The sequence below is a fragment of the Podarcis gaigeae genome, assembly GCF_964106915.1.
Source record: "Podarcis gaigeae genome assembly, chromosome: 8".
NCBI classification, from domain to species: Eukaryota; Metazoa; Chordata; class Lepidosauria; order Squamata; family Lacertidae; genus Podarcis; species Podarcis gaigeae.
In genome coordinates, this window is record NC_139684.1 from 11,269,252 (window position 1) to 11,296,355 (window position 27,104).

The 27,104-nt window shown below is 48.7% G+C and overlaps 2 protein-coding genes across 5 annotated transcripts in view; one reads left to right on the plus strand and one right to left on the minus strand.

Moving 5' to 3' along the window:
- Nucleotides 1-15,239, minus strand: part of ECE1 (endothelin converting enzyme 1) — a 73,228-nt gene extending 57,989 nt beyond the window's left edge. Inside the window, exon 1 of one of the 3 annotated variants that reach the window (XM_083750190.1) lies at nucleotides 15,212-15,239. Coding sequence is in view for 2 of the 3 variants with exons in the window: in XM_083750186.1 (XP_083606312.1) it covers nucleotides 841-930 (90 nt within the window). In the remaining variant the exon portion in view is untranslated. Of the gene's footprint in view, nucleotides 1-840; nucleotides 973-5,550; nucleotides 5,724-15,211 lie in introns of those variants that run through there. The other 2 variants (XM_083750188.1, XM_083750186.1) reach the window with 2 other exon arrangements.
- ALPL (alkaline phosphatase, biomineralization associated) overlaps nucleotides 14,433-27,104 on the plus strand; it is a 59,229-nt gene continuing 46,557 nt past the window's right edge. For both annotated transcript variants that reach the window (XR_014567017.1, XM_083750245.1), the window contains exon 1: nucleotides 14,433-14,601. The gene's annotated coding sequence lies outside the window, so the exon portion shown is untranslated. The remainder of the gene's footprint in view (nucleotides 14,602-27,104) is intronic.

A 27,104-nucleotide genomic window follows, 5' to 3' on the forward strand; every position in this document is an offset into this window, starting at 1 on the left:
GGCTTAAGGCAGTGTGTGTGGTTCTTCCCCTCCTCAGTTAATGCCCACAACAACCTTGCAAGGTAGGTTAGGCCCAGAGAACGCAGTGAGTGGGCCGAGTATTACACAGTGAGCTTTGTAGCTGAGTGGAGGGTGGATGGATCTGAGCCCTGGCTCTCCCAGGCTGACACTCTAAACCAGGGGTCAGCAACCTTTTTCAGCCGTGGGCCGGTCCACCGTCCCTCAGACCATTTGGTGGTGGGGGAAATGAACGAATTCCTATGCCCCACAAATAACCCAGAGATGCATTTTAAATAAAAGAACACATTCTACTCATGTAAAAACACCAGGCAGGCCCCACAAATAACCCAGAGATGCATTTTAAATAAAAGGACACATTCTACTCATGTAAAAACACCAGGCAGGCCCCACAAATAACCCAGAGATACATTTTAAATAAAAGGACACATTCTACTCATGTAAAAACACGCTGATTCCCAGACCGTCCGTGGGCTGGATTTAGAAGGCGATTGAGCCACATCCGGCCCCCGGGCCTTAGATTGCCCACGCCTGCTCTAAACACTAGGCCACAATGGTGTCTGGATTCAGCCCGTGGTCTTGGGCTGGGGGAAAAGACCGCAGAGGACGGCGACTCATGACACTCGGGAGATGGGTGCCGCCTTTTTCAAAGGGCCAGGCAAGCCCTGGCACACAGGGCACTCACTGATGCCTCTTGGCCCAGGCACAGGAGCACCAGAGCCCAGCTCTGCAAACAGTAGCCCATTATCGCCCATGCAAATGCGCCCATCTCCTGTCAATAGCTCCTTATCAGGGAGAGTTAGATAATTGTCACCCACCCACTTGCTTGCTGTTTGTTCTCAACCTGGCTTGGCTCCCTTCTCCATCATGGAAGCAAAAATTCGTAGAGCTCGAAGGGACCCCAGAGCTCATCTAGTCCAATGCAGGAAGCTTGAACCCACAACCCATGCTCTACTAACCTTTTTTAAAAAAAAAATTTAAAAATTAACACGTTTTCATAATACAGTAAGATAAAAAGAAACTAAACGAAAAGCACACAGAGAAAGAGAAAAACAGCAAAAGGAAAGCATCCTTTCTCATGGAAGCCTCTGCAAACCTCCCAGAGCCACTGGGGCTGAGCCAGGATCACAACTGGGGCCGGATCCCTTCTCCTCCTCCAAAAATAAAACTGCCGAAATCATAATGCCACTACAGTGGTACCTCAGGTTACAGATGCTTCAGGTTACAGGCTTCACTAACCCAGAAATAGTACCTCGGGTTAAGAATTTTGCTTCATGATGAGAACAGAAATCCTGTGGTGGCAGTGCGGCGGCAGCGGGAGGCCCATTAGCTAAAGTGGTACCTCAGGTTAAGAACAGTTTCAGGTACAGACCTCCAGAACGCATTAAGTTCTTAACCTGAGGTACCAGTGTATACAAATCTGTGCTGCAACCGCATTTGGAGTTCTGGTAGGCTCGCCTCAAAAAGCATACTGCAGAGTTGGAAAAGGTTCAGAAAAGGAGACTGAGAGGAGATATGATAGCCGTCTTCAAATACCTTAAGGCAGGGGTCAGCAACCTTTTTCAGCCGTGGGCCGGTCCCACAAATAACCCAGAGGTGCGTTTTAAATAAAAGGATATATTCTACTCATGTAAAAACACGTTGATTCCTGGACCATCGGCAGGCCGGATTGAGGTGATTGGGCCGGATGTGGCCCATGGGCCTTAGGTTGCCTACCCCTGCCTTAAGGGCTGTCACATGGAAGTTGGAGCAAACCTTATTTTCTCCTGCTCCCAGAGGGGAGGACCCGAACCAATGGATTCAAGTTACAAGAAAGGGGATTCTGTCTCAACATCAGGAAGAACTTTCTGACAGTCTGAGCACCCTCCGAAGGTGGTGGACTCTCCTTCACTGGAGGTTTTTGAGCAGGGACTAATTGGCCATCTATCCTGGATGCTTTAGTTGTGATTCCTGCATTGTAGGGGGTTCGACTAGATGACCCCTGGGGGTCCCTTCCAACTGTAGAATTCTAAGCCTGTCCAGAAAGTTGAGTTTTGATCTGTTTCTCATCTACTGTCATTTCAACTTTTCAGATGCTTTAGATTACTGTTAGTTTTTATCGGCAACTATTTTTATTTTTATTTTGTTATTTTTTTGCAGAACAGCTTTGAGGGTTTTTTAAAGCCGTCAAGCAGTGTACCAAATTTTAAGACGTAAAGATACTAAAGAAATGCAGCGAGTCTGCTCTGAGCAGGACAAACCCCTTAATCTTAGGGAGCCCCTGGAAAGACAAGCCATGGGGAATGACGTTTCCAAGAGATACAGAGAATCCCTGGAAGCCCCCCCCCCTTTTTTTTTGCAGTTCGGGAGGAAAGCTCTGTACAGACTGAGCTACAAAATTTGCAGGCAGCTACTGAGCAGAAGCCCCAGATGTCAGGCTCCGAGTCTGCCCCCCCCCCTTCACTGAATGCAAACCCCACCACTGTTTGGTTTCTCCTTGGCACAATACAAACCCACGTCAACGAACTGCGTCAGAGCTCAAGGGTTGGGGGGGTTGCTGATCTCTCCCTCCTGCTTCTCCACCCACCCTTTCCTCGCAAAACTAACTCGTCCAACTTCAATCCGGGGGCCGCGATAGACGTTTTCTTGGAAAAGCAGGCAGCAAAAGTGGCCTCCCCGAGGGCTGGACAACAAAAGGGCCTCTGCCCTGCATCTGCAAAACAGCCTCTCTTGCGAGGAGCAAAGGTCACCAGGCAGACAGGCAAGCAAGCAAGCAAGCAAGCAAGCAGGCAGGCAGGCAGGCTCCCCACCACCACCACAGAGAGGGGGCAGCCTGAGCAACAGCCGCCATTGCGGGGGTCTCTGCTTGAAAGGAGGGTCAGCAGCCAGCCGAGCCCACAAACCCGAGAAATGTTCCTGGGACACACAAATGCACACACCGCAGGACTCCATTCTGACGCATGACGGGAAGGCAGATTTACAGCTGCCTGCTCGTTTTTATAAACAGTTGCTCTGACTTTTTTTCATTCGTTTCTCTTTTAAAATAAATTCATTTTTAAAAATGTCACGGTTACAGAGAGGCTGCTCCTGCTGTTTCAGGAGATATACCAGAAAATAATCTCAAGAGCCATTTTTTAAAAATTCTTACTCCAGTATTTTAAACTCTTCCTTCCTTGCAATCCCTTTGCAAACTCTCCTCTACCCTGTCTCAAAATAGCTTCCTGAGTTGCCTCCGAAGGAGGAAAGCTATAATATAAAGCTGGGAGCCTTCAAGCCTTCCTTCCTCTGTTCCTGTCACTTGGAGGGCCGGCCTTCCACGGCAAAGATCAATGAGAATAGAAGGTCCAGGGAATCACATGTCCATTTATAGAAAGGTATCCCTGAAGATTCTTCATCATATTCATATCCCAACTTTTCTCCATGCTCAAAGCAGTATATCTATAGCCACAGCAAACCTGAAAGGCCATAGTCTCAATACTAACACTCCAGCACAGCACTCCTGAACCCGGTGCCTTCCAGATGTTTCCAACTACAGCTCCCATCAACCTTAGCCATCTTGGGCTATGGCTGTGCTCTCTGGGAACTGTAGTTCAAATTTACCTGGAGGGCACCGAGTTGAGGAAGGCTACTCTAAAACCCCAACAACTGCAAAACCTCTACATTTGTCAGAAAGCTATAACAACACGCCACTTTAAAAAGACAAAAAATGCCATTGTTTCTCAGAGAGAATTAACCTAATTGGTTTCTGTCATCAGGCTAAGCCTCAAAACGCTTTATGATTGCAAATGTCCTTTGTTGGCATCCTAAGCAAAAAGCGGAACGCTTTAAAAATCCTCGATCCGTCAAAACACCTGAGTCTACTCTCTGCAAGGCTATTACAAACCTTTCATGCAGACTCACAAGTGCTATTTTCCTCCCAATCTTACAAATGCGACATTTTTGCACAGAGATGGGCACAGGGCATGCGGATGGTCCCAAGGCCAGACTCCGAGACTGCAGCAGGGGGGCCTGAGCGGAACTGTCCTTCCGACATCCTGGCTGCTTCTGTCTCAACAGATGTTAGGACATGGTCTTGAGGGTGTAAAAGCAGCCTTGCTGGATCAGGCCAAAGGCATGTCAATATGGCATGTCAATATGGACAGCTGCATATCCCTGCATTGCAGGGGGTTGGACTAGATGATGCTCAGAGCCCCTTCCAACTCTTATGATTCTATGGTGCCCAGGGCTGGGCAATATCTGGCTTTCAACATTGTGATATATCACCAGCTAAACATCACAATATACCAATATATCACGATGCCTGAAATAAGGATGGAGATCTGTAGAGGCATTGGCTGGCTTTACGGTTTTCCCCACATTGTAATTTTTACATAGCACACACACCATGTTCTGTGATATATCACCAGGTCAAAAATTATGAAACTGGTATCCCAATATGGACTTCAAACCAGTACGGGATGATATATTGCCCAGCCTTACTGACCATCCTAAACTATCTTGTCTTCTGGGGAGAGGGGGGGGCCCTCCTTTTTTGTCTGCACGTTTGCTCATGGGGGGCAGTATCTCAGCACTAGCAGCTTTTCCTTCTGCAAAAATGGGTATTTTGGGGCGTGCATGACATTTGGAAATCTTTTTCCAAATGTGCTCCCTGGGTTACCCCAAAACAGTTTGGGGTGCCTCGATTTCCAATTCCGTGCAGACATGTATTCAAGGGCCAGAAGACCCGACAAGGGGCAGTGACAGGTGGGAGCAGGGCCATCTTATGGGATGGGAGACACGGCAAGAGGGGAGTCGGGTCACCGGGTATAGAACCTTATAAAGTCAAAGAGCATATATGTAAAGCAGATGAACATATGAGCAAATTAAGTTAATAAGGATATGCAGATGATATTAAAAATAACCTCAAGGAACCGCAGAAAGAGGGGGAAGGAAGTCAAGTTTCGAAATCTCAAAATGATTGTAAAATTAGTGAAATGTACAAACCTTCAAAGCATAATTGATTTGAGTCGGGAGGGACCCAAGCCTCATTCAGTCCAACCCTCTGCCATGCAGGGATCGTCCTACAACCAACCTGAGGGCCGCAGAGACCTGGATGCGGTCCCTCTCAGCGGTTCTCAAGCTGTGGGTCCCCAGATGTTGATGGACTACAACTCCCATCATCCCTGAGCTCTGGCCTTGCTAGCTAGGGGTGATGGGAGTTGTAGTTCAACAACATCTGGGGACCCACAGCTTGAGAAAGGCTGCAAAGGGGCACCGGGGGAACCGGCAAGTGGGATGTGGAAGCGGGAGACACCCTCCCCTTGCCGCCTCCCGCTCCTCAGGCATTCAGAGATAGACTGCTCCTGCACCTGGAGGCTCTCTCTCCGCGCGGCTTTGCTAGGCCGCCTCCCTTCTCGCCACCCGGAGGCTCCTTCTTCGCCTGGGCGCGCTGAGGACTAGCCGTGTGCCTGGCGCTCCTTCGGGCTGCCTGCCCAGGCTCGGGCGTCCGGCCCCGACCGAGGCCTCGCGGCGGCCTGGCCCGGCGCCCTCTCTCCACCCCGCGCCCGGACTCACCATGGCGGCTGCGCGGCGCTCGCCTCCCGTCCCCTCGTCGGCCTGGCCGGGCAGCAGCTGCGCGCCAACTGAGCGCCGCCGCCGCCGCTGCTGCGGCGCCTCAACCCGGCCGGAGGAGGGGAGCGGAGCGGCGTGCCGACGGTCCAATGGCGGCCGGACGGGAGGGCGCACCTGGCTCCGCGCGGCCAATCGGCGCCCGGGGTTGGGGGCGGCCTGGGCGGGATTTCCTCGCCCGGGAATTAACCCTTTCCTCGTGCCCAGGTGCGCCTCTGCAGGGGGAGGGAGGATGCCGCTGGGCTCCCGACTCCCATCTTCGCCGTTTTGGTACACAGTATATCAGCTCCTGGATATCTGGTAGAATCGTAGGGTTGGAAGGGACCCCCCCGCAATGCAAGAATATGCAGCTGTCCCTTGCGGGGATCGAACCTGCAACCTTGGCGTTGCTAGCTCGACGCTCTAACCGACTGAGCTAAAGCAGTTTAAGCTACTCCAATGCCCTTTTAAAATGCGCAGGGGGATTATTGGGTTCTTGTTTTTGTTTTTATTATGTGTTTTGTGTTTTTATAGTGTGATTTTATGTTGTGAAGCATCCTGAGACCTGTGTGTATGGAGTGGTATACTATATTATTATTATTATTATTATTATTATTATTATTATTATTATTGTCATCATTATCATTAATACATGAGCTAAAAGGTTTTAAAGTACAGTACAGTATGGTAATTATTTCTTGATTTTTTTTGTAAGCCGTTTTCAGGTTTGCTGCTGTTGTTTTACCGCAGTTAAGCTGTATATAAATGTTATGAGATAAATCAATCAATCATCCCTGACCCCTGGCTGGGCTGACAGGAGTTGGAGAGATAGGAACTACAACTCCCATCATTATCCCTGCTGGCCACAGCTCCCCCATCTCTGAACTTGACCCTCACTTGCCTGTACCACTTGGTCTACCTCCATTGCAGCTCTTGGCTTCTTCCAACATACGGATGGAGAACATCTGGCCCACCAGATGTTAGGACTACAACTCCCGTCCTTATCCCTCACCCATTGGCCATGCTGGTTGAGCCAGACGAGTGTCAGAGTCCAAAAATGCATCTGGAGGAACGCAGATGTTCCCGATCCCTGTTTTAATCCCAGAGTAGAGAACAGCTGCGGCTTTGCAGATGCCCCTGGATGCCATTTCACATCATTATCCCTGCCTATTAGTCATGCGCTGTGGGTTAAACCACAGAGCCTAGGACTTGCTGATCAGAAGGTCGGCAGTTCGAATCCCCGCAACGGGGTGAGCTCCCGTTGCTCAGTCCAGCTCCTGCCAACCCAGCAGTTTGAAAGCACGTCAAAAGTGCAAGTAGATAAATAGGTATCGCTCTGGCGGGAAGGTAAACAGCGTTCCTGCGCGCTGCTCTGGTTTGCCAGAAGCAGCTTAGTCATGCTGGCCACTTGCTATATGCTGGCTCCCTCAGCCAGTAAAGCGAGATGAGCGCCGCAACCCCAGAGTCGGCCACGACTGGACCTAATGGCCAGGGGTCCCTTTACCTCGTATTATTGGGTTATTGCTTTTATTTCGAATTTATATGTTGTGATCTTTTTTGTGAACCGCCCTGAGACCTCTGGGTATAGGGCAGTATATAAATTCTAATAATAATAATAATAATAATAATAATAATAATAATAATAATAATAATAATAATATTGGAAGGGGTTGGGCTAGATGACCCTTGGATCCCTTCCAGCTCTATGATTCTACGATTCTATTCTTGTTGCAAAATAGCCGCACACAAACAAAAAACCTTGTGTGTGATTTTAACCATAATTATTAAACTGGAATAAAGTGAAGGGGGGAACAAAGAGGGGGAGATCCTAGCAACACGATGGCCAATTGCTTTTGGTGTTGACGCAATGCACCTTATTTATAGAGAAGAGACAGATGCAACTTTGCCTCTTTCCCCTTTTTGCTTCCTCCTGGAACACCCCCCCCCCCACTTGGTGGTTTCTGGTTTCTCTGGTAATCAAATCAGTTTAAGCCCGTTCTGTATGCAGAATGGAAACTGTTCTCTTTCTGTTACAGATAACAACAGGCATCGTGGTACCAAACCTCTTTGAACGCAGAGCAGCCCAGCCAGGACCTTTGCCCACAGTTACCCTGATAGTCTCTCTCTCCCCCCCCCCAATTTATGATAATTTGTGAAATTTATGATTATATTTCTTATACAAATACCGAGACACACCGTTGCTCCCTGCCACCAGTACTGTATCTGCAAATGTCTGGCTCATTTAAGACTACAGAAGGTTACATACGCTTCAGGTTACAGACTCCACTAATCCAGAAATATTACCTCAGGTTAAGAACTTTACCTCAGGATGAGAACAGAAATTGTGTGGCGGCAAAGGGAGGCCCCATTAGCTAAAGTGGTGCTTCAGGTTAAGAACAGTTTCAGGTTAAGAACGGACCTCCGGAACGAATTAAGTACTTAACCTGAGGTACCACTGTATATGGAACCTTCGTTCTCAATCATGACAGAACTCACAGGTGGAAAATACTTTTATTTTTACAAATCTTCATTATTTGCCAAGGGAGCCTTTGTATGAGTGAATACTTTTAATATCCCTTTGGAGCTGCCCTGGATCTTGGTACTTTTGTCCTTCTGAGCTGTGACATTTTGTGCTTTAATTTTTTGACGCTTTGTTTTCCTTTTTGCTAGTTTTGCACCTTTTGTCGATGTTAATATACCAGTTTTTAAAATAATAAAAAAACCCTGAAATGAAACCTGCTGTTCGATTCGCCATGAGTAACAACTCTACACGGGCACAACGCCCCCTTTCTTTTGGTGGGGCAAGCCTGCCTAGGAGATGTTCTTGGGGAGGACTTTACCATTGCTTCCCCACCCCACCGCAATTCGTAAGCATCTCCAGCTCATCCTAAAAATAACCCTTGGGTTTTAAAACTGGTTGACACAAGACGTGCAAACAGTTTAATGACTTGGTTGGCTTGCGAATGTCAATATTAATACTGACTGTGGAGTCAAGGTGGGCTTGTGATGGTTCGGTCGAAGCCGGGACTTCCCTCATGGCCTGTGCCCAGCGGGGAGCCTGTCTGAGATTTTGGGAAGAGGTTGGGCTGGGGGAACGAGAGATAGACTAGAGAGAGGAGGAGAGACGGCAGGCAGCCAGCCCAAAAATGCCCTCCAGATGTTTTAAACTCCTAATAGGAGGAGGCAGCGATCCCAGCGGCTAGAAACTTTAGGAGGGGAGAGTTGTTTTTTTGCTCAGGTCCTGTTTTCGGGTTTCTTGTTGGCCCCTGTGAGAACAGGATGCTGGACCCAATGGACACCCTTTGGCCTGATCCTCGGTCCAGTATACCTGAAGGAGCGTCTCCACCCCCATCGTTCTGCCCGGACTGAGGTCCAGCTCCGAGAGCCTTCTGGCAGTTCCCTCGCTGCGAGAAGTCAAGTTACAAGAAACCAGGCTGAGGGCCTTCTCAGTAGTGGCACCCGCCCTGTGGAACGCCCTCCCACCAGATGTCAAAGAGAAAAATAACTACCAAACTTTTAGAAGACATCTGAAGCCAGCCCTGTTTAGGGAAGCTTTTAATGTTTAATAGGTTATTGTATTTTAGTGTTTTGTTGGAAGCTGCCCAGAGTGGCTGGGGAAACCCAGCCAGATGGGCGGGGTATAAATAAATAAATAAATAATTCTGCAATGCTTTTCTTATGGACTGGTGGGAGATGTAGACCAAAACATCTGGAGGGCATCACATCAGAGAAGTCTGCTCTGGGGAGGAAAATTGAGGCAATAAAGACCCTGTTGCACTTATCAGCTCGAGGAGTCCCAGAATCTGCAAGGATTTGCAGGGGAGCAGAGAAGCTTTCAGCAAATCCCAGCCCTTCCTCCACCCAGTTTCCTTCTCTCTTTCTCTTTCCATCTCTCTCCTGCTGTAATCAAAACCAGACCACCATCATTATGAGTGACATTACCCTTCTCCGGTTTAAAGGAAGGACCAATCTGAACAACAATTGAGGAACAGCAGGGAAGCCACAGTATTTTTGTCGCAGAAAATTGAGCTTTGACACAAGTTCAAGATGAGTTGGTGGACGTCCAAGCAGAATGGTCTTGCCTCTGCAGAAGTCCCAGATTCACAAATATTTAGCCACCTACCCAACCGTCCTGCCCTCACAGGACCATTGTCAAACCTCCTTCTGCAAGCCCCTTCAAGGTTAACAACAGGGCGACTTTAAAAGCTGCCCGGACAGCTGGAAGATCCAGATTTAGAGCAGCAAGGGAGGGGGAGAGAGAAAGGAGTTTATTTGTGCCAAGGTTTAATTCCACACCACTTTTTTAAAAAGTGTCAGAACACAATCGTGGAACTTGTGAAAAAAGAAGGAAAGAGAGCCTCTAGTCATGTGCAGAGTGCAGCCCAACTGATTAGCCACAGTCTGGTGCTGTGCATAAGAATGTTGGAGTAGGACCTGGGAGAGCCGGGTTCGAATTCCTATTCAGCCAGAGAGTTCACTGGGTGGCCTTGGGCCAGTTACTATCTTTCAGCCTAGCCTACTGTTATGTAGTGAAGTTCACCCATGGGCCAGCAGGGGGATACTGTAGATAGTTCTCACTTAGGTCTGTAGATAGTTTTCACTCAGGTCCACATCAGTTATTTTAGGCGGGAAACTCTGGGTTGTTGTTGCTACAATGTTGACAGCCGACTGCCTATAAAAGCAGGCCGGCTGAGCTGTTTGGTGTTCAGGTTTCTGTTCCAGCTTACAAAATAAAGAGCTGCCTTGGAGAAATTGCTGTGTCGTCTGCCATGCCTACCCACTATTCTACACCTACCTCCCAGGGTTGTTCTGTGGATAAAAGGGCAACTGTTATTAGAAGTATCTGGGGCATTTTCAAGGGTCTTTTGCAGCAACAGCATCCAACTCCAGCTGTTTTCTCCCCAAATCTCTCTCGGCAACCCCTATGGAATCCTCCCCGCACCCCAAATCCGCACCCAAATAGGTAGAAAACAAGGTACAGCAGGGCTGCCTCTGGTGGTCCTTTGCACTGCGCTGGCTGAGGCTGATGGGAATTGTAGTCCAAAACCTTTGGAGGGCAGATCTGGAGCAGGAAAATGTCGCTCATTGGTGATTTCTAGGTGCAGGGCAGATCAGCAGATGGGCTTTGGGCTTTCCAAGCAGAAGCGGCTTGCCCTGTCTTTTCAAGGGTGGTTCTGGAAGCAGCCCAGGGAGTTTTAAAATGACATCCCTGTATATTTTCACACCCACTAGACATGGGAGTGCGTTTCAGGCCTTGCATGCAAGCTTGGCTCATGGGCACGAATGATCCAGAGCTGTTTGCAAGTACCACTCTGGTTCTGCTCTGGGACGGGGCCAGCCCAATATATTTTGCTGTCTGAAGGAAATGGAGAAAGGCACCGTTCAACACGGGTGATGAACGTTAATTATACCTTCCTGAAGAAACCAGAGGCCTTTCTCCTGGGCATGGTCGGCCAATTGGTGCCAAAGAAGGATAGAACTTTCTTTATGTATCTTACAACAGCAGCAAGAATACTTATTGCAAAGCATTGGAAGACACAAGATTTACCCACCGGGGAAGAATGGCAGATGAAGTTGATGGACTACATGGAACTGGCGGAAATGACTGGCAGAATCCGAGACCAGGGAGAAGAGTCGGTGGAGGAAGATTGGAAGAAATTTAAAGTTTATTTACAGAAACATTGCAAAATTAAGGAATGTTAGAAGGATGTTGGAATGAAGTTATGTGGTTTTAGCAGAAATGTTATAAAAGATTAAGTAAAAATAGATTGTCAATTGGTGAGAATGTTAAGTTACATTATATTATATTAAGATAAATTAATAGGACAAAAACAAAGATGGAAAGGATTTGCTGAAATAGCTAATTGAACTAGAATACAGAAAAGGGAGGTGTGAGGAGGTCAAAGAAACAAGCAAATGAAAGATAAGTTATGGAAGGTTTGATTGTTTTTTTAATTGTTTCTATTTTTCTGTTTTTTTCTTCTTTTTTAATTTTATTTTTTATTGTGACGTGTTGTCTTGTTTTTGTCACCTCTGAAACTTCAGTAAATATTATTTTTTTAAAAACAAAACACTGGTGATGAACGCACCCAAAAGAGCACTTTAGGGGACTCGGGAGAGGCCATGGGGCAGTAGAAGGATGTGGTTGGAGGGCTCAGGATGAACAGCCAGGGGTTGCTGTTGTAGTCCCCTCCACCACACCCCTGGATCTGTGAAGATGCTGGACTGGATAGGCAACTGGCCTGATCCAGAAGGGCTGTTCTTATATTATCATAGCACCTCAGCCAACTCCCCCCCCCCCCATTTTAAAAAATATTTCTTTTGCAGCCCCAGCGCTGCCGTCTGAGAGAAGAGACCGACAGCGCTAGGAGGTGGGGGAACGTTTATTTGCCAACACTGCAGCCTGCTGGCCAATGCTTGGAACTGCAAGAGAGAGAGAGAGAGAGAGAGAGAGAGAGAGAGAGTCTAGCAGAAGCTGTGTGTGTGTGTGTTGTGTTGTGCTGTGCTGTGCTGTGCTGTGCTGTGTGTGTTGGCCCTTGACACCTGCAGTTTTTAGAATTCCTCACATAAAAAAAAATTATTTTTAAACTGCTGCCCGGTGGAAATCTTTTATTAAAGTCAAACAACGGAGGAATCGGCTAATGTCTCAGCAGCCCTGCTAATTATTATATTTTTCTCACCATGAGAAGCTGCTGCTGTTTTCTTCAGAACTAAAATTCCTTGTGCCTTCTTGCCAGCAGGGAGCAAGCTGTGAAGGTTCTCTGTTAATTAGTTACTCAGTTGCTGTTGCTTAAGGTTTATCTACCTTAATGTTTGATCCCAGCTTTTTGATTCATTAGTTATGCTGCTCGGTTATGCCTTGAACTTTAAAAAAATAAATATGGAAAAGGCTGGGATATAATTGTTTCAGATAAAGAGGACATGGAATTCTCTGTCTGGTCCTCTTTGTAGATATAAAATGCATTCTGCTGGACTGGTTACAATCTGTTTAATGCCATGAATGCACCTCTCAGGTTTTTGATGCCCACAAAGAGTTTTCTCAGGCACACCCACCAATCCTGTAGAGCAGCCCCCCCCCCCCCATTAAGCTAGTCTGTGAATGAAATAGGCAAAATCAGAAGTGGTACCATATACCATCTTTTAAAAAGAGTATTGTTATATTTAACTTATCAAAGGTGGGGAACTAAAATTGAATCAAATAGTCATTGCTTTTTTTGTTTTCATGCTAAACAAATGTACATTTGGAATATGGTTCAGTATTTGTCAGTTTAATGACAAAACCAAATTATTGCTGTTGGTTTTTCGTATTGAGAATTTTGTCATTTTGTCTTTTATTTGTAAACCACTTTGAGGTTGGTTTGGTTTGTTACAGTCAAGTAGTGCACATAAATGTTTATGAGGTGAATAAATAATAAATATATATCCTCTGTATATCAGCACATCAGTTCTCAGCCCCTCTCTTTTGAAATAATGAGACACACACACACAATTTTACGTGTATGCTGCATTGCCACAGTTCAGACTGTGCTCAAGGCAGCTTGCAACATGAAAAAAAAAATACACAACTACAATATAACAAAGATAATCACAAACAATAAATAAACATTATCTAATTACTGGGAGCTGGTGGAGTCTCCTTCCATGGAGGTTTTTAAGCAGAGGCTGAATGACCTACCAGTCAGGGAGGGTTTATATAATAATAATAATAATAATAATAATAATAATAATAATGTTTTATTTATACCTTGCCCTCCCTGGCCAGAGCTGGGCTCAGGGCGGCTAACACCAGTAAAATTACAATTAAAAATAAAATTAAAAATAAACCAATTTAAAATACAGGTTAAAATATAGTTTAAAATGCAGCCTCATTTTAATAGTAGCCCATAGATCAAAACCATAAGGGGAGGGAAACATAAGGGTCAGACTGAGTCCAAACCAAAGGCCAGGTGGAACAGCTCCATCTTGCAGGCCCTGCGGAAAGATGTCAAGTCCTGCAGGGCCCTAGTCTCTTGTGACAGAGCGTTCCACCAAGTCGGGGCCAGTACTGAAAAGGCCCTGGCCCCAGTTGAGACCAATCTAACCACGTTGCGACTTGGGACCTCCAAAGTGTTGTCATTTGTGGACCTTAAGGTCCTCCGTGGGGCATACCTGGAGAATCCTGCATGGAAGAGGGTTTGGACTAGAAGATAATTCCCACACGAATCATAACGAGATCTAAAACGAAGACAGGGGAAAAAACACCAACAGCTGAAATTGATGGACTATGCAGAATTAGATAAACTAACAGGAAGAATTCGAAACCAGTGGGAACAGAGATCCACAGAAGACTGGTGTAAATTTACGGACTATTTGAAAAGTAATTGTGACGATCAGATTACGTTTGTAGGTTTGCAAGAGATTTTGTGAGGTGAATTATTTGAATTATTGGGGAAATTGGTAAAGAGGAGAATTGTTAGTTAAGATAATTAAAGGCAATATGAGTTTAAGAAGTGCAGAAGAAGTGATAAGAATGGGGGATCATCAGAGGTGCTGATGGAAGTCCAAAAAGATTGTATAAGAAGTGAAGTTTTGTTGCATGTATGATAAGTAATATGTTAAAATTAATAAAAAAAACATTTTTTTAAAAAAACAACAACACCCACAGCAACAACACTCTGTCGAGGCCTGGGGACGCTGCCTTTGGGGACTAAGCTGCCGCCTTCTACATGCCAAGCAGCTGCTCCGACGCTCAGCCCCGCTGGAGACAGAGGAAGGGAGCTGCCTTTCCGTTCCTGCCCGGCAGAGGGCAGCAGAATCCCGCCTGGCTCTTGCGATGGGGCAGCAGCCAGTCCCTTTCCCTTCCCAGCCGAGAGGGAGGGGGGTCCAGTGACTGACACTCCCTGTCCCCCTCCCTCCCTCTCCCCCTTTAAAAAGGCCCGCGGGGCCCTCCGGCGATGCCCGCGCTGCAGGCAGATGGTGCCAGTGCAGTGAACGAGGGCAGCGGCTGGCGGAGGAGGCGACGCGCTATCAGAGCCGGAGGTGAGGCTATGGGGACAGGCGCCCCCCAGGGAATCCCCCCCTCCTCCGGCCCCCTTATTCCTCCTCCTGACAAGGGGACGCTTTTCTCTCCCTCTCCCCCCTTCCTCTTCTTTCTTTCTTTCTTTCTTTCTTTCTTTCTTTCTTTCTTTCTTTCTCTCTCTCTCTCTCTCTCTCTCTCTCTCTCTTTCTCTCTTTCTCTCTCTCTCCTTCTTTCTCTCTTTCTCTCTTTCCCGGGAAGCAGCTCCTCTCCCGAGCTCCTTTCCCGGACCACACACCCCCTGCCCATGTGCAGAGTGCCTTAGCTGCGGACTCCCTGGTTTCAGCGCGCCGGGAGACGAGGGGAAGGGGAGGCGAGACAGATGTTCTTTCGCTCCCCCGCGAGGGGTGGTCCTCGGGGGAGACAGGTGGGCAACGGGGGTGGCCAAGCCCCCCCTTCAGCTTCCTCTTGCTGCCAGCCGGGATGGGAGTTTCTGAAACGGATCCGAAAGAAAGGGCTGTGGGCAACACTTGGGGGGGGGGGGCTGCAGCGCGGAGGGGGCGGGTTGGCAAAAAGGAATAAATTACAAGGAGGCAGCTTTAAGGGAGGTCACAACACAGCCGGAGCTCTTACTGTGGATTGAAGGGAGCTCCGGGTGAGCCCGGCCAGCCCCGCTCCCCGGGGGTCTTTGCTCTGCTGGGCTGCAGGGGGTCCGGTGGAGAATATTCCTTCCACACGGTCTGCTTCAGGTGGAGATGCCTTTTTTGCGCCTGGGACCTCCTTCCTGCGACGCTGCTGCTCTCGCACTGGGCTATGCTCCTTCTAAAAGATTCTAGTCCTCATGGTTCCAGAGGAATTTGAAGAGGAGCACAGGGAGCTGCCTGGTGCGGGTTCAGTGTCGTCTGCACTGGCTGGCAGCGGCTCTCGGGCAATGGTCCCTCTCAGCCCTAACTGGAGATGCCTTCTAGGATTGAACCGGGGGTGTGCAAAGCTGGGGGTCTGCCGCTGGGCCGCAGCCTCCTTGCCCCCACCCCCTTTCTCCCCAAGCGCCTCTGTGGGGCAGAGAGATTTCTGGCATGGTGGCTGCTCCTTCAGTTCCTCCAACAGGTCATTTGCGTCCAGCTAGGAAAAAGCAGGGGCTGCTTCCTCCCTCCACCATTCCCCCAAAGTCAGCAACCTTTTCCCCACCCCCTCCCCATCTGCCATGCATTAGGAAATTTATTCCTGCATCAGACATTGCCTTCCACAATATTCCTGTACGTACTGCATTTTTGGCTTTCAATTGCACCTACACTCAGCAATGTGGTTTCCAAGAACGACTGAAAAGTTTTTGCAAAGGTACCATCCAGTGGCATAGTGTGGGTTGTCAGCACCCGGGGCAAGGCAAGTAATTTGCAACCCCTAACCCGTGGATTTGCGCCCCCTAACCCTAACCCCCAGATGTTGCGCCCAGTGCGGCCGCCCCCCCCTGCACCCCCACGCTACGCCACTGGTACCGTCTCCTTCGTGGTGGCAATTTCATTGCTTCAGCTGTTTGGGGTTGGGGTTTTTTTGGGGGGACTCCCCATTCTTTGCAGGAGTTTCCTTGCATGGGGCTCTGTCAGGTGACCTTATAACCCAGGCCAGGCAGCAAGACTTGAACCCAGGTCTCGCTGCGAGAGGAAGAGAGGCGTGAGATTCAAGAAACAGAAGCAATGCGAAACGAAAGAGTAAAGCGTGCTGTGAACATGAAACAAGGTGAAAAATCGCCCCCAAACTGAAAATAAATAAATGAGGGACTCACAACAGGGAAGATCATCCTCAAACATTTCAGTTTAGCCGTCTGTCATGGATGCTTGAGCTGAAGTTTCTGCATTGCAGGGGGTTGGACCAGATGACCCTTGGGGAGCCCTTACAACCCTAAGATTCTATGAAAAGGCAAGTAAGAGGGGGCACAGCAGAAGTGTATAAAATTCAGGACGGCAGGGAGAAAGTGAAGGGAGTTTCCCTCTCTGTCTCCTTGACACTAAAGAACTCCAGTGGAATGTTTGCAGATTCAGGACAGATGAGAGTCAGCACATACCGTATTTTTCGCTTTATAAGACGCACCAGACCACAAGACGCACCTAGTTTTTGGAGGAGGAAAACAAGAAAGAAAATATTCTGAATCTCAGAAGCCAGAACAGCAAGAGGGGTCGCTGCGCAGTGAAAGCAGCAATCCCTCTTGCTGTTCTGGCTTCTGGGATAGCTGCGCAGCCTGCATTCGCTCCATAAGACGCACACACATTTCCCCTTACTTTTTAGGAAGGAAAAAGTGAGTCTTATAGAGCAAAAAATAAGGTAGTTGAACTATGGAACTCAGTGCTGCAGGAGGCAGTGATGACCGCCAAGGTGCATGGCTTTAAAAGAAGATTGGGCAAATGTCCAGGGAGGAGAGGGCTATAGCTGGCTACTAGCCAGATGGCTTTGCTCTGTCTCCATAGCTGGATTCAGGAATGCTTCTCAATCGCAGTTGCTGGAAAGCACAGAATAATTATAACCACATCCCCCACAGCCTGTCCTTAGATGTGGTGGGTGGGCAAGACTGAAGAATTGGTGGCGGCGGGATGGGGGGGGGAGAGGAGAGGCAGGGGGGAAGCCCATTTACAAAATGTGTCAAGTTCAAATGGGGGGAGGGGGAACCCGGCAATTTAGCAAATGCATAATAAATTCAAAGTCACAAAAGAAAGCAGGCAGAATGAGACAGCCGCCTCTGTTGGCCCATCAGGTTATTGATGGCTAATTCCCCCTTCCCCCAAATCTTATAAGACATTTGCAACTGGAGTGTGTTTCATCTGGCGGTTGCCACTAGCCTTATAAACCCAGGAGATGTCAGGTATGGAATGCAGTTCCCAAGTGCTTAAATTCGCTCTTTCCTTTGTCGCTGCAACCCGCCTGTAGGGACATAGGAAGCTGCTCTTATTCCGAGTCAGAGAAGAGGGTCCATCTAGCTCAGGGTTGCCTACACTGACTGGCAGCATCACCCTGGGGGTTCAGATTCAGGGGTCTCTCCCAGCCTGGAGATGGCATTGGGGAACTGAACGTAAGATATTCCTGCCTGCAGGGCCCTCTGCCATGCAGCTCTGATCCTTCCCTGATATGTTAAAATCATTTCAGTGTACACATGTGTCCCCTTCTAATATCGTCTAGCACTCAAAGCAAGTAAGAGATCTTAGAATTGTAGAGTCGGAAGGGACCCTGAAGACCATCTAGTCCAGGGGTCAGCAAACTTTTTTGTCAGGGGACTGGTCCACTGCCCCCCAGACCTTGTGGGGGCGGGGGGCGGACTATATTATGAAAAATATAAATACCCTGCAAGCTGGTCCCACAGCTGCCTCTGGAGGAATGTACTCTGCACGCGCTCAGGAGTGCATCTTGGCGCTGCCCGCTCACCGGCATTGTTGACGAGCAATTGTTGCTCCATTGGCCCATCCCCGCAGAGCTCCCAGGCGCCCTGCACCATGCGCTGCGGCCCGTCGTCCGAGGCCAGGTTGGTGGGCAGGCCGTGCATGCAGAGCACCAGGCAGGTGGCGTGCAGCTCACCCTCCAGCTGCTCCAGCGCGGCTGCCGAGCGCGCCTCCAGCAGTGCTGAGCTGGGCACCAGGTGTGGGGCCAGCAGGCACGCCAAGCTCTGGCTGAAGCCCCACGATGTGCCCGCCATGATGCCCAGACCCGCTGCCTGCCCGCCAGCCTCTCCATGGCCGCGCTTGGTTTACCTGCCGAGTTGCATCTGCAACATCTGGAGCTTCCTGCAGCCAATCCAAAGCTGTGCCAGTGTTGCAGAAGTCAGTTCCCGGCGCAGCAAGGCGCCCGCAGCTTCTTTTCAAGGAAACGCCGTGCTGCGCCGGTTTAGCTCAGCGCGGGGATTGACTGAGTGGGTGGCAGGGTCCGCGGGCTGGATTTACAAGCCTGGTGGGACGCATCTGGCCCCTGGACCGTAGTTTGCCAACCCCTGATCCAGTGGCGTAGCTTGGGGGGTGCAGTGGGGGCCGGCCACACCGGGGAAAACATCTGGGGGGGGCGCGTGCTCGCACTCGCAGCTCTGTGCCCCTACCTGGCTCACTCACTCTCTCTCACTGCAGTGCTGGCTGTGCAAATCCGATCTGAGCTGCCTGGTTGCCACCCACTGTGGAGGGGGGGCGGTGCCAGGCGTGCAGTGCGGTGCGGAGGTTAGGGGGCGCAAATTAATTGCCTTGCCCCCCTGCCCCCCCACACTACGCCACTGAGCAGGAGACCTGGGAAGGGCACGTGGCTGGCTCGCAGTGCACTCTCCCGATCAATGCAATGTAATTAAAATGTTAAAGTGTGTGTGTGTGCTCTTGCATGCAAGAATTATCCCGGCTGCCCTCTGTCACTCCTTCACCCCTTTGGCACTGAGTGACGTCCTGCTGGCTACATGCAGCAAGGTCTGCCGATGCCTCCAGGGGCTTCTTCCAGTGATTATGGATTTAAAAATAAAAGTAAAAAGAGAGAGGGGCTGGGCTGGGCTGTGAAACACTTGTCAATTTCGGCTTCTCATTTCTCCAGTCAAGTCCAGTTCTCCACACTTCCACATCGGTTAGAAAAAAAAGTCCAAATTAAAATCCATCCTAATATACATTCCACCCCAATATACACTAATATATGCAGCCTAGGACCCACATAACTACGGGACCGCCTCTCCTGGTATGCCCCGTGGATGACCTTAAGGTCCACAATTGACAACACCTTGGAGGTCCCAAGGTAGCTATATTGCTCTCAACTAGGGCCAGGGCCTTTTCAGTACTGGCCCCTACTTGGTGCAATGCTCTGTCACAAGAGACTAGGGCCCTGTGGGACTTGACATCTTTCCACAGGGCCTACAGGACAGAGCTGTTCCGCCTGGCCTTTGGTTTGGACTCAGTCTGACCCTTATATTTCCCTCCCCTTATGCTTTTGATGAGGCTGGATTTTAAATTGCATTTTAACCTGTATTTTAAATTGACCCCCCCCCTTATGTTTTTACTGTAATTTTACTGTTGTTAGCTGCCCTGAGTCTGGCTCTGGCCAGGGAGGGCGGGGTATAAATAAAATTTATTATTATTAATAATATACACCTAATATACATGCCATTTTCCCCAGTACAGTATACAGTCAAACCTCGGCTCCTGGATGCCTCCATTTTGGAACGTTTCGGCTCCCAGACGCCGAAAACCCAGAAGTAAATGCTCCGGTTTTCGAACATTTTTGGAAGCTCCTGAAACCAATCAGAAGCTGCACCTCAGTTGCTGAACATTTCGGAAGCCGAAAGGGCTTTCAGAACGGATTACGTTCGACAACCGACGTTTGACTGTACACATTTTTTCCAAAAGTGACTCCTCTACAAATAATCACTAAGATGTGCATCTCTATGCACACTTCACATCAGTGCATGCTGTGTTTTTTTTTGGGGTGGGGGGGAGAGTACACACCAGCTGGAGAAGCACATTGCAAAATTCAGAGATACTGAAATTTCATGCATTCTTTTGGACAGTGCAATTTAGGGAGGTCTGCCTTTAAACGAGAACTGAATCGAATGTCCTCCTGCCCCTCCAGTCATGGTAATCTTTCCTCTTAAGCCTAAATATGGTGTGTGCATCTGCGGCCCCATGTGTCTCCTTTAACCTGGCTATGGGTGTGTGAAGTAGGGTTGCATGTTTGAGCTTTTTGGGGCTAAAACTGTAGAGCTTTTTTTAAAAAAAGTTTTGCCCAAAGTTGTGGAGCTTCTTTTTTTTTTTCTTTTGCAAGATCTCCAATAAAAAAGAGAGACGTTTTTGAGCTATTTTTAAAGGAAATTTGGCAAAATCTAACATTTCCGACTTGAGTTGCCATATGTCCGGATTTTCCTGGACATTTACGCTAATTCCACCCATAGCTGTCAACTTTTCCCTTTTCTTGCAAGGAATCCTATTTGGAATAAGAGAATTTCCCTTAAAAAACAGGAAGCATTGACAGCTATGGTTCCACCTGTAATCTGCAAAGTTCCAGACGTATAGCAACCCTAGATCCTGCATTGGGGGGGAATTTCCACCCCCCCCCAAGCAAATCAGAGGGTGGATCTATCTGCTATTAGCTCCCATGTTTAGTTCTCTGGTTCCTCATTTTCCCCAAGCTTACAGCCTATTCTCCATATTTCCACAACAGTTTGCGAATGCCTTAAAAAACAACAACTTCCAGAACGATTCACCAGCATATTAATGTGAATTTCTCCTCATCAACACAATTTTGTTCGTATGCAGTCTTGAGTAACAAACACCTTTTGGGCAAGCAGATTTGCCCCACCCAAAATGACACGCACACACCACTGTGGGTGCCTTGAGACCCCACCGTGTCACGCTTGGCCCCATGGAGTTGTGTGATACAGTTTATTTTTCCATGCTCCCCTTCTCGGTTCTAATAATAATAATAATAATAATAATAATAATTTCATTTATACCCCACCCTCCCCAGCCAAGACTGGGCTCAGGGTGGCTAACACCAGTATAAAAACAACTGATTGAAATACAACTTAAAAACAAGATTAAAATACAACATTAAAACATTAAAATGCAGCCTCATTTCAATAGGAACTCAAATAAAAAAACTTTTTGGGGGATGAAAATGTTAAGTCTTCACCAAGGCCAACTATCCAGACTGGTCCTGCATGGGCCGGCAAAAAGCCAGGGAAGTCCCCAAATAGGAGTTCCATCACAGAAGGAGCCTGGTTTGGCCAGGATCTGGGTGCTGTTGGAAAAAATGGATTTTCTAGATGCATTTCAATCGGGGTTTTAGGCCCGGTTTGGGCACAGAAGCTGCTTTGGTCGCCCTGTATCATGACCTCCATCGAGAGAGACATGGGAAATGTGTCCCTGTTAATTCTCCTCAACCTCTGAGCGGCTTTTGATATATTCAACCATGGTATCTTGGAGCATCTATCTCAGCTGGGGGGGCTGGCACTCCTTTGCAGTGGTTCTTTTCCTACTAAGTTGGTCATTCCTAGAGGGTGATGCTTGGGGAGCGGGGTGAATGAAGGCGTTGTGATACCCGGGGCAGGGCGTCGCAACGTAGCGCTGCCGCACATGCGCTGTAGATAGCAGTTCGCCGCTGGCGCGGCTCCAGTGCCGTACGGACAGTGCTGGGATTCTTCCAGCCGTTCGCTACGGCCGCGAACGGAGGACCCTCTACATGCGGCTGTAGTGGTGACAGAAGGATCCCACCGCTGTCCGTGTGTGGCGTCATTATGTACAGCGCATGTGTGCAACGACACGCACGCACTATACATAGTGGTTTGCCGCTGGCGCTAGGATCCTCTGCTCACGGCTGCTGCAGCGCAATGGGTGCTCACGCCACCACGAGCTCCCACGGGGTGCCTTCTTGTCCCCCCCCAGACATGGCACCCAGGGTGCACCCCCCCTTGCGACGCCACTGTTGGGGAGTGCTTTTCAGCCCCATAGAGCCTTCAATGAGGGGCTTCTCAGGGTCTCATTTTTATCTCCCCTGCTGTTTAGCATCTGCATGAAACTGCTGAGTGGAGTGATCTAGGTTAGATTACCTCTAGGTTAGATTACTGCAGTTTGGAGTACATTGTCAGTAGTCTGCTGACGGCACTCACCTCTTCTCCTCTTTTACAGCTGCAGGTGAGGCAGTGGAAGTGCTGGACCATTGCCTTGCCTCAGTATTGGACTGGATGAGAGCCAACAAACTGAAGCTCGGTCCAGTTAAGACAGAGGCACTGTTAGTGGACGGTTCTCTTGACCAGATGGCTGGGAGGTTGCCTGCTCTTGAGGGGGTTACACTTCCTCTGAAGGAGCAGCTACGTAGCTTGGAGGTCCTTCTGGAGTCATGGCTGTCACTTGAGGCTCAGGTGGATTCGGTGGCATAGAATGAGAAGGCTGGTGGCCCAGCTGTGCCCCTATCCAGACAGGGACAGCCTATTGTCTATGCTCTGGTAACCAGAGCCGTCTTTCCCATTGCTGTTAGTGGTTCGTTGCACCAGAGCGCCGGCCTCTCAGTGGCGCCCTAGCGAGTGGGGGAGCTGTGTGGCTTTGTTGGCAGCCTTCACTTTCCCAGCACGTTTTCCTGTTTGATCGCCTCCACCATGCCGGGGATCGGGGCAGTGGGGGAGGCAGAGGACATTTTCCACCGCCCCCTCCCTTGTTTTGGAGTTGCTGGGGTGGGGCGCACTGGAGGGATCTTTGCACTATGGCGCCGGATATGCTGGCAAACCTCTAGGTTAGATTACTGCAATGCCTTATAACATGGGGTTGTCTCTGAAGATGCACTAGAAACTTCAGCCGGTGCAGAATTTGGCAGCCAGCTTGCAATCATCATTTGATGTTGGGATACTGCCGGGGAGACAATCACCAATCTCCCTTGGAACAGCCTCAAACATTGACACGAGCCTCAGATACACTTAGAGGCCATGCACGCTCTATCAGCAGATTGAATAAATCTTCTCACAACAGAAGTGGCGGACAGAGAAACGTGTAAGCATATTTAACAACATTTATTCAGCATAGTTCAGGAACAAAAGAAAACATGTCTGCTTCCCTTCGTCTCCAGCAAAACAGCAATATACAAAAGGAAGATCCCAGCAAGTGCAGCATGTGACACACAACAGTCATGCCTGCTCCCTTTTAAGGTGGAACAGAACTATAGCCTAACATTTGAGGCCCTTCTTTGTGTGCATCTGTGAGGTTTGGACAGTAGCAACATGAGAATGGGCCTTTTCTGTGGTGGCCCCCCATTTGTGGAATGCTCTGTCCAGGGAGGCTCCCCTGGTGCCTTCATGGAATATCTTTAGGCACCAGGCGAAAGCATTCCTTTGGCTGATTCAACAATCTACAGCCTTTCAAACCGTGTGTGTCTGTGTTTAGGGGGGGATGCTATTGTTTAGGGGGGATGCTATTGTTTTCCTTTGTGATTACAGTATGCATTTTTGTGTTTTCATATTGTAAACCACCTTCTGGTCTTCAGATGAAGGCTGGTACAGAGATTTAATCAACAATAAGGCTACTCACCCACCTCTGTATCAAATCATGAACTTTCAGAAACAACTTCAGCCTTATGAGCAAACCAGGGAAAGTCCGTTCTTGCATATTCCCTGGAATATGTGAGTTTAGCCCAGTTCCTCTCTCAGCCCAACCCTTCTCACAGGGCTGTCCTGTGAGACAAAAGGATCAGAACTATGAGGAACTAGCTGACTGTGAGAGGTACTTATGGTTGCACAAATTGCATGGATATGTGCCAGTGGAAAAATGCGAAAGAGGCACCAGATGTCCTCCAAAAGAGAGAGAGAATGATATCATTTCTCTCCGACTTGCCCAAGTTCACGAGCAATTTGCCAATTCATAGTGAGGTTTTGCCGTCCATCCATGCCCTCCTCAAGGGGCACAGTCAGTGCCAGATGAGGTTGGCACAGTTCTAGGCAGTGGAGGGTGGAGGCCCTGCTCAGAGCTTGTGGGAAACATCTCTGGGCTTTCCTGGTTCTTTCATAGGCCGTCACCAGGGTTGTCCACAGAGGCGGGGGAAGAGTGCATCACGGGGGAAAACCTTGGGCAAGAGAGGAAGGCCATGGCTTCCTTGGGCTTCTGCATTTAATAATAATAATAATAATAATAATAATAATAATAATAATAATAATAATAATAATTTATTATTATTAATAATACCCCACCCATCTGGCTGGGCTTCCCCAGCCACTCTGGGTGGCTTCCAACAAAATATTAAAATACAGTAATGCATCAAATATTAAAAGCTTCCCTAAACAGGGCTGCTAGGACTTGCTGATCAGAAGGTCGGCAGTTCAAATCCCCGCGACGGGGTGAGCTCCCGTTGCTCGGTCCCTGCTCCTGCCAACTTAGCAGTTCGAAAGCACTGCTTTCAAAGTGCAAGTAGATAAATAGGTACCGCTCTGGCGGGAAGGTAAATGGCATTTGTGCGCTGCTCTGGTTCGCCAGAAGAGGCTTAGTCATGCTGGCCACATGACCCGGAAGCTGTACACCGGCTCCCTCGGCCAATAAAGCGAGATGAGCGCCGCAACCCCAGAGTCAGCCACGACTGGACCTAATGGTCAGGGGTCCCTTTACCTTTACCTTTAATGCATCAAACATTAAAAGCTTCCCTAAACAGGGCTCCCTTCAGATGTCTCATTCAAGGGCAGAAGCAGCCATTTGTGGAACGGGGAAGTTCTGCTTAATCTAAGGTTACCCGATTTTTTCCAATGAATCTGGGGACACTTTCAACTTCAGTTGATTTTGTATGGGGACTGATTTGTAAATCCGGGGACTGTCCCCAGGAAATGGGGATGTCTGGTAACCTTAGCTTAATCCTCCTTTACAGGATCACCTCCCCCCCCCCCCGCCGATGTCTTTGTTGCGAACTTCTCAAGGAAGTGCCAAAGTTTTGTGGTGGTTGGCAGCAGGTGCTGGGTGTGGTGAGGGCAAAGGGTCTGCTTTGCATGCCTTCACATTTCCAGTTGAAATGTGGGTCTCTGGTCTGATGAGCTCTGGCTGACGGTCGGCGTAGACTCGGGTGGCTTTAAAGGACGGCTGGGAGGAAGAGGCTACTACTAGCCCCAATGGCTGGGCTCTGTAGCGTAATGCCGGCAATCAACAGAAGACGTTTAAAGACTCTCTCAAGGCAAATCTTTTAAAATGTAGGATAAACACCCACAACAGGGAAACACTGGCCTGCGAGCGCTCCAATTGGAGAACAGCCTTTGCCAAAGGTGTCATGGGCTTTGAAGATGCTTGAACTCAGGACGCAAGGGAGAAATGTGCTAAGAGGAAGGCACGCTTTGCAAACCCTCGTCGTAGGATAAACACCGACAACTGGGAAACACTGGCTGAAGAACAGCCTTTGCCAAAGGTGTCGTGGGCTTTGAAGATGCTCAAACTCAGGATGCAAGGGAGAAACATGCTAAGAAGAAGACACGCTTGGCAAACCCTCACCGTGATCAACTCCTTCTCAGAAACCTATGTCCCCACTGTGGAAGGATGTGTGGATCCACAACTGGCCTCCACAGCCACTTATAGACTCACTGTTAAGACCAGGCTTCATCAACCTCGGCCCTCCAGATGTTTTGGGCCTACAACTCCCATGATCCCTAGCTAGCAGGACCAGTGGTCAGGGTTGATGGGAATTGTAGTCTCAAAAAATATCTAGAGGACCGAGGTTAAGGAAGCCTGGTTAAGATCTTGTTTATGGAAGATGATCTTACTTGGCTAGGAGGGGTCGCAGAAGAGGAAGAAGAAGAAGCAGAAGAAGCAGAAGAAGCAGAAGAAGCAGAAGAAGCAGCAGCTCTGAAGTCTCTGCAGTCAGAGTCAGAGATGCATCCAACCGCCAGTTGCTGGAAGCCGCTGGAGGGAAGAGTTCCTCTCATGGCTGGGTCCTTACTTGTGGGCTCCCCACTGGGGCATTTGGTTGGTCAGGGTGAGAACAGAAGGCTGGATCCAGCAGCCAGGCTCTTCTTAGGATCTTATGACTGGCCTTTCCCTGACCTGATGTCTTCCAGGTGTTTTTTGGACTACAACTTCCATCAATTTTGCATTTCTTCAAACAAAATGTGCACGCCACTTAATTTTAAGCAACGGGCTGTGCGCAACTGAGTCCTACTCAGAGTAGGCCCATCGAAATTAACAGGCTTAAGTTAGCCATGCCCATGAACTTCAACGGGTCTACTCATTGCGTAACAAACCCATTTCCTCTAAGCCAGGCTTCCTCAAATTCTGCCCTCCAGATGTTTTTGGCCTACAACTCCCATGATCCCTAACTAGCATCTGGGGACCCACAGGTTGAGAACCGCTGCATTGCAAAGAATATAAAACATACCTTGAAGCTGTCAATAAGAATCAAAGTTAAAGACACTTGAAAAAAAAGCTAAGCACATAAATTATTCGCTGGGGAAAGGACCGATTAAAAGACATCAACGCCTATGCATCTGCCGAGGCAGATTTTTTTTTAGCAAAAAGAATATGGTGAAGATCAATGGGCAGGGAGTTCCGAAGTGCAGGAGCTGTTACACTAAAAAAATAAGGAGAGAGAGCTACAATTCATACAGCTGTGGTGTCCTAGGAGTTGTAATCCAAAACCTCTGAAGGACACCAGTTTGGGGAAAGCTGGGGTAGGTCGTAATTGTTATTGAGGTTGGGGATTTTTTTTTTGGGGGGGGGAGATCTGTTGTGGGGATGCCAAGGAACCTGAGAACCAGGGCGAAGCGATAGCAAGAATGTAAGAGAGACTTGGCTTCAGACCCCTGCTCACTCAGGAATAACTTTGCCTCAGTCGCCGTGATACCGCCTGACTCGCTCCACAGGCTCATTGTGAAGAAGATAATCTTAGCCCAGGCACTGCCAAGCTCTGAGCTGCTGGGAGGAAGAAAAGTTGGAAGTTAACTTTTCCAGCCAAGAGGAGAGAACAAAAAGCAGCCTTCGGAATCTCCAAGGCAAGGGAGAAGGAGCTGTATTGAGAAGGTGGGGCCCTTCTGCCCATTTTACAGCTATTACTGAGGCAGCCCATTAAAGCAATTTCA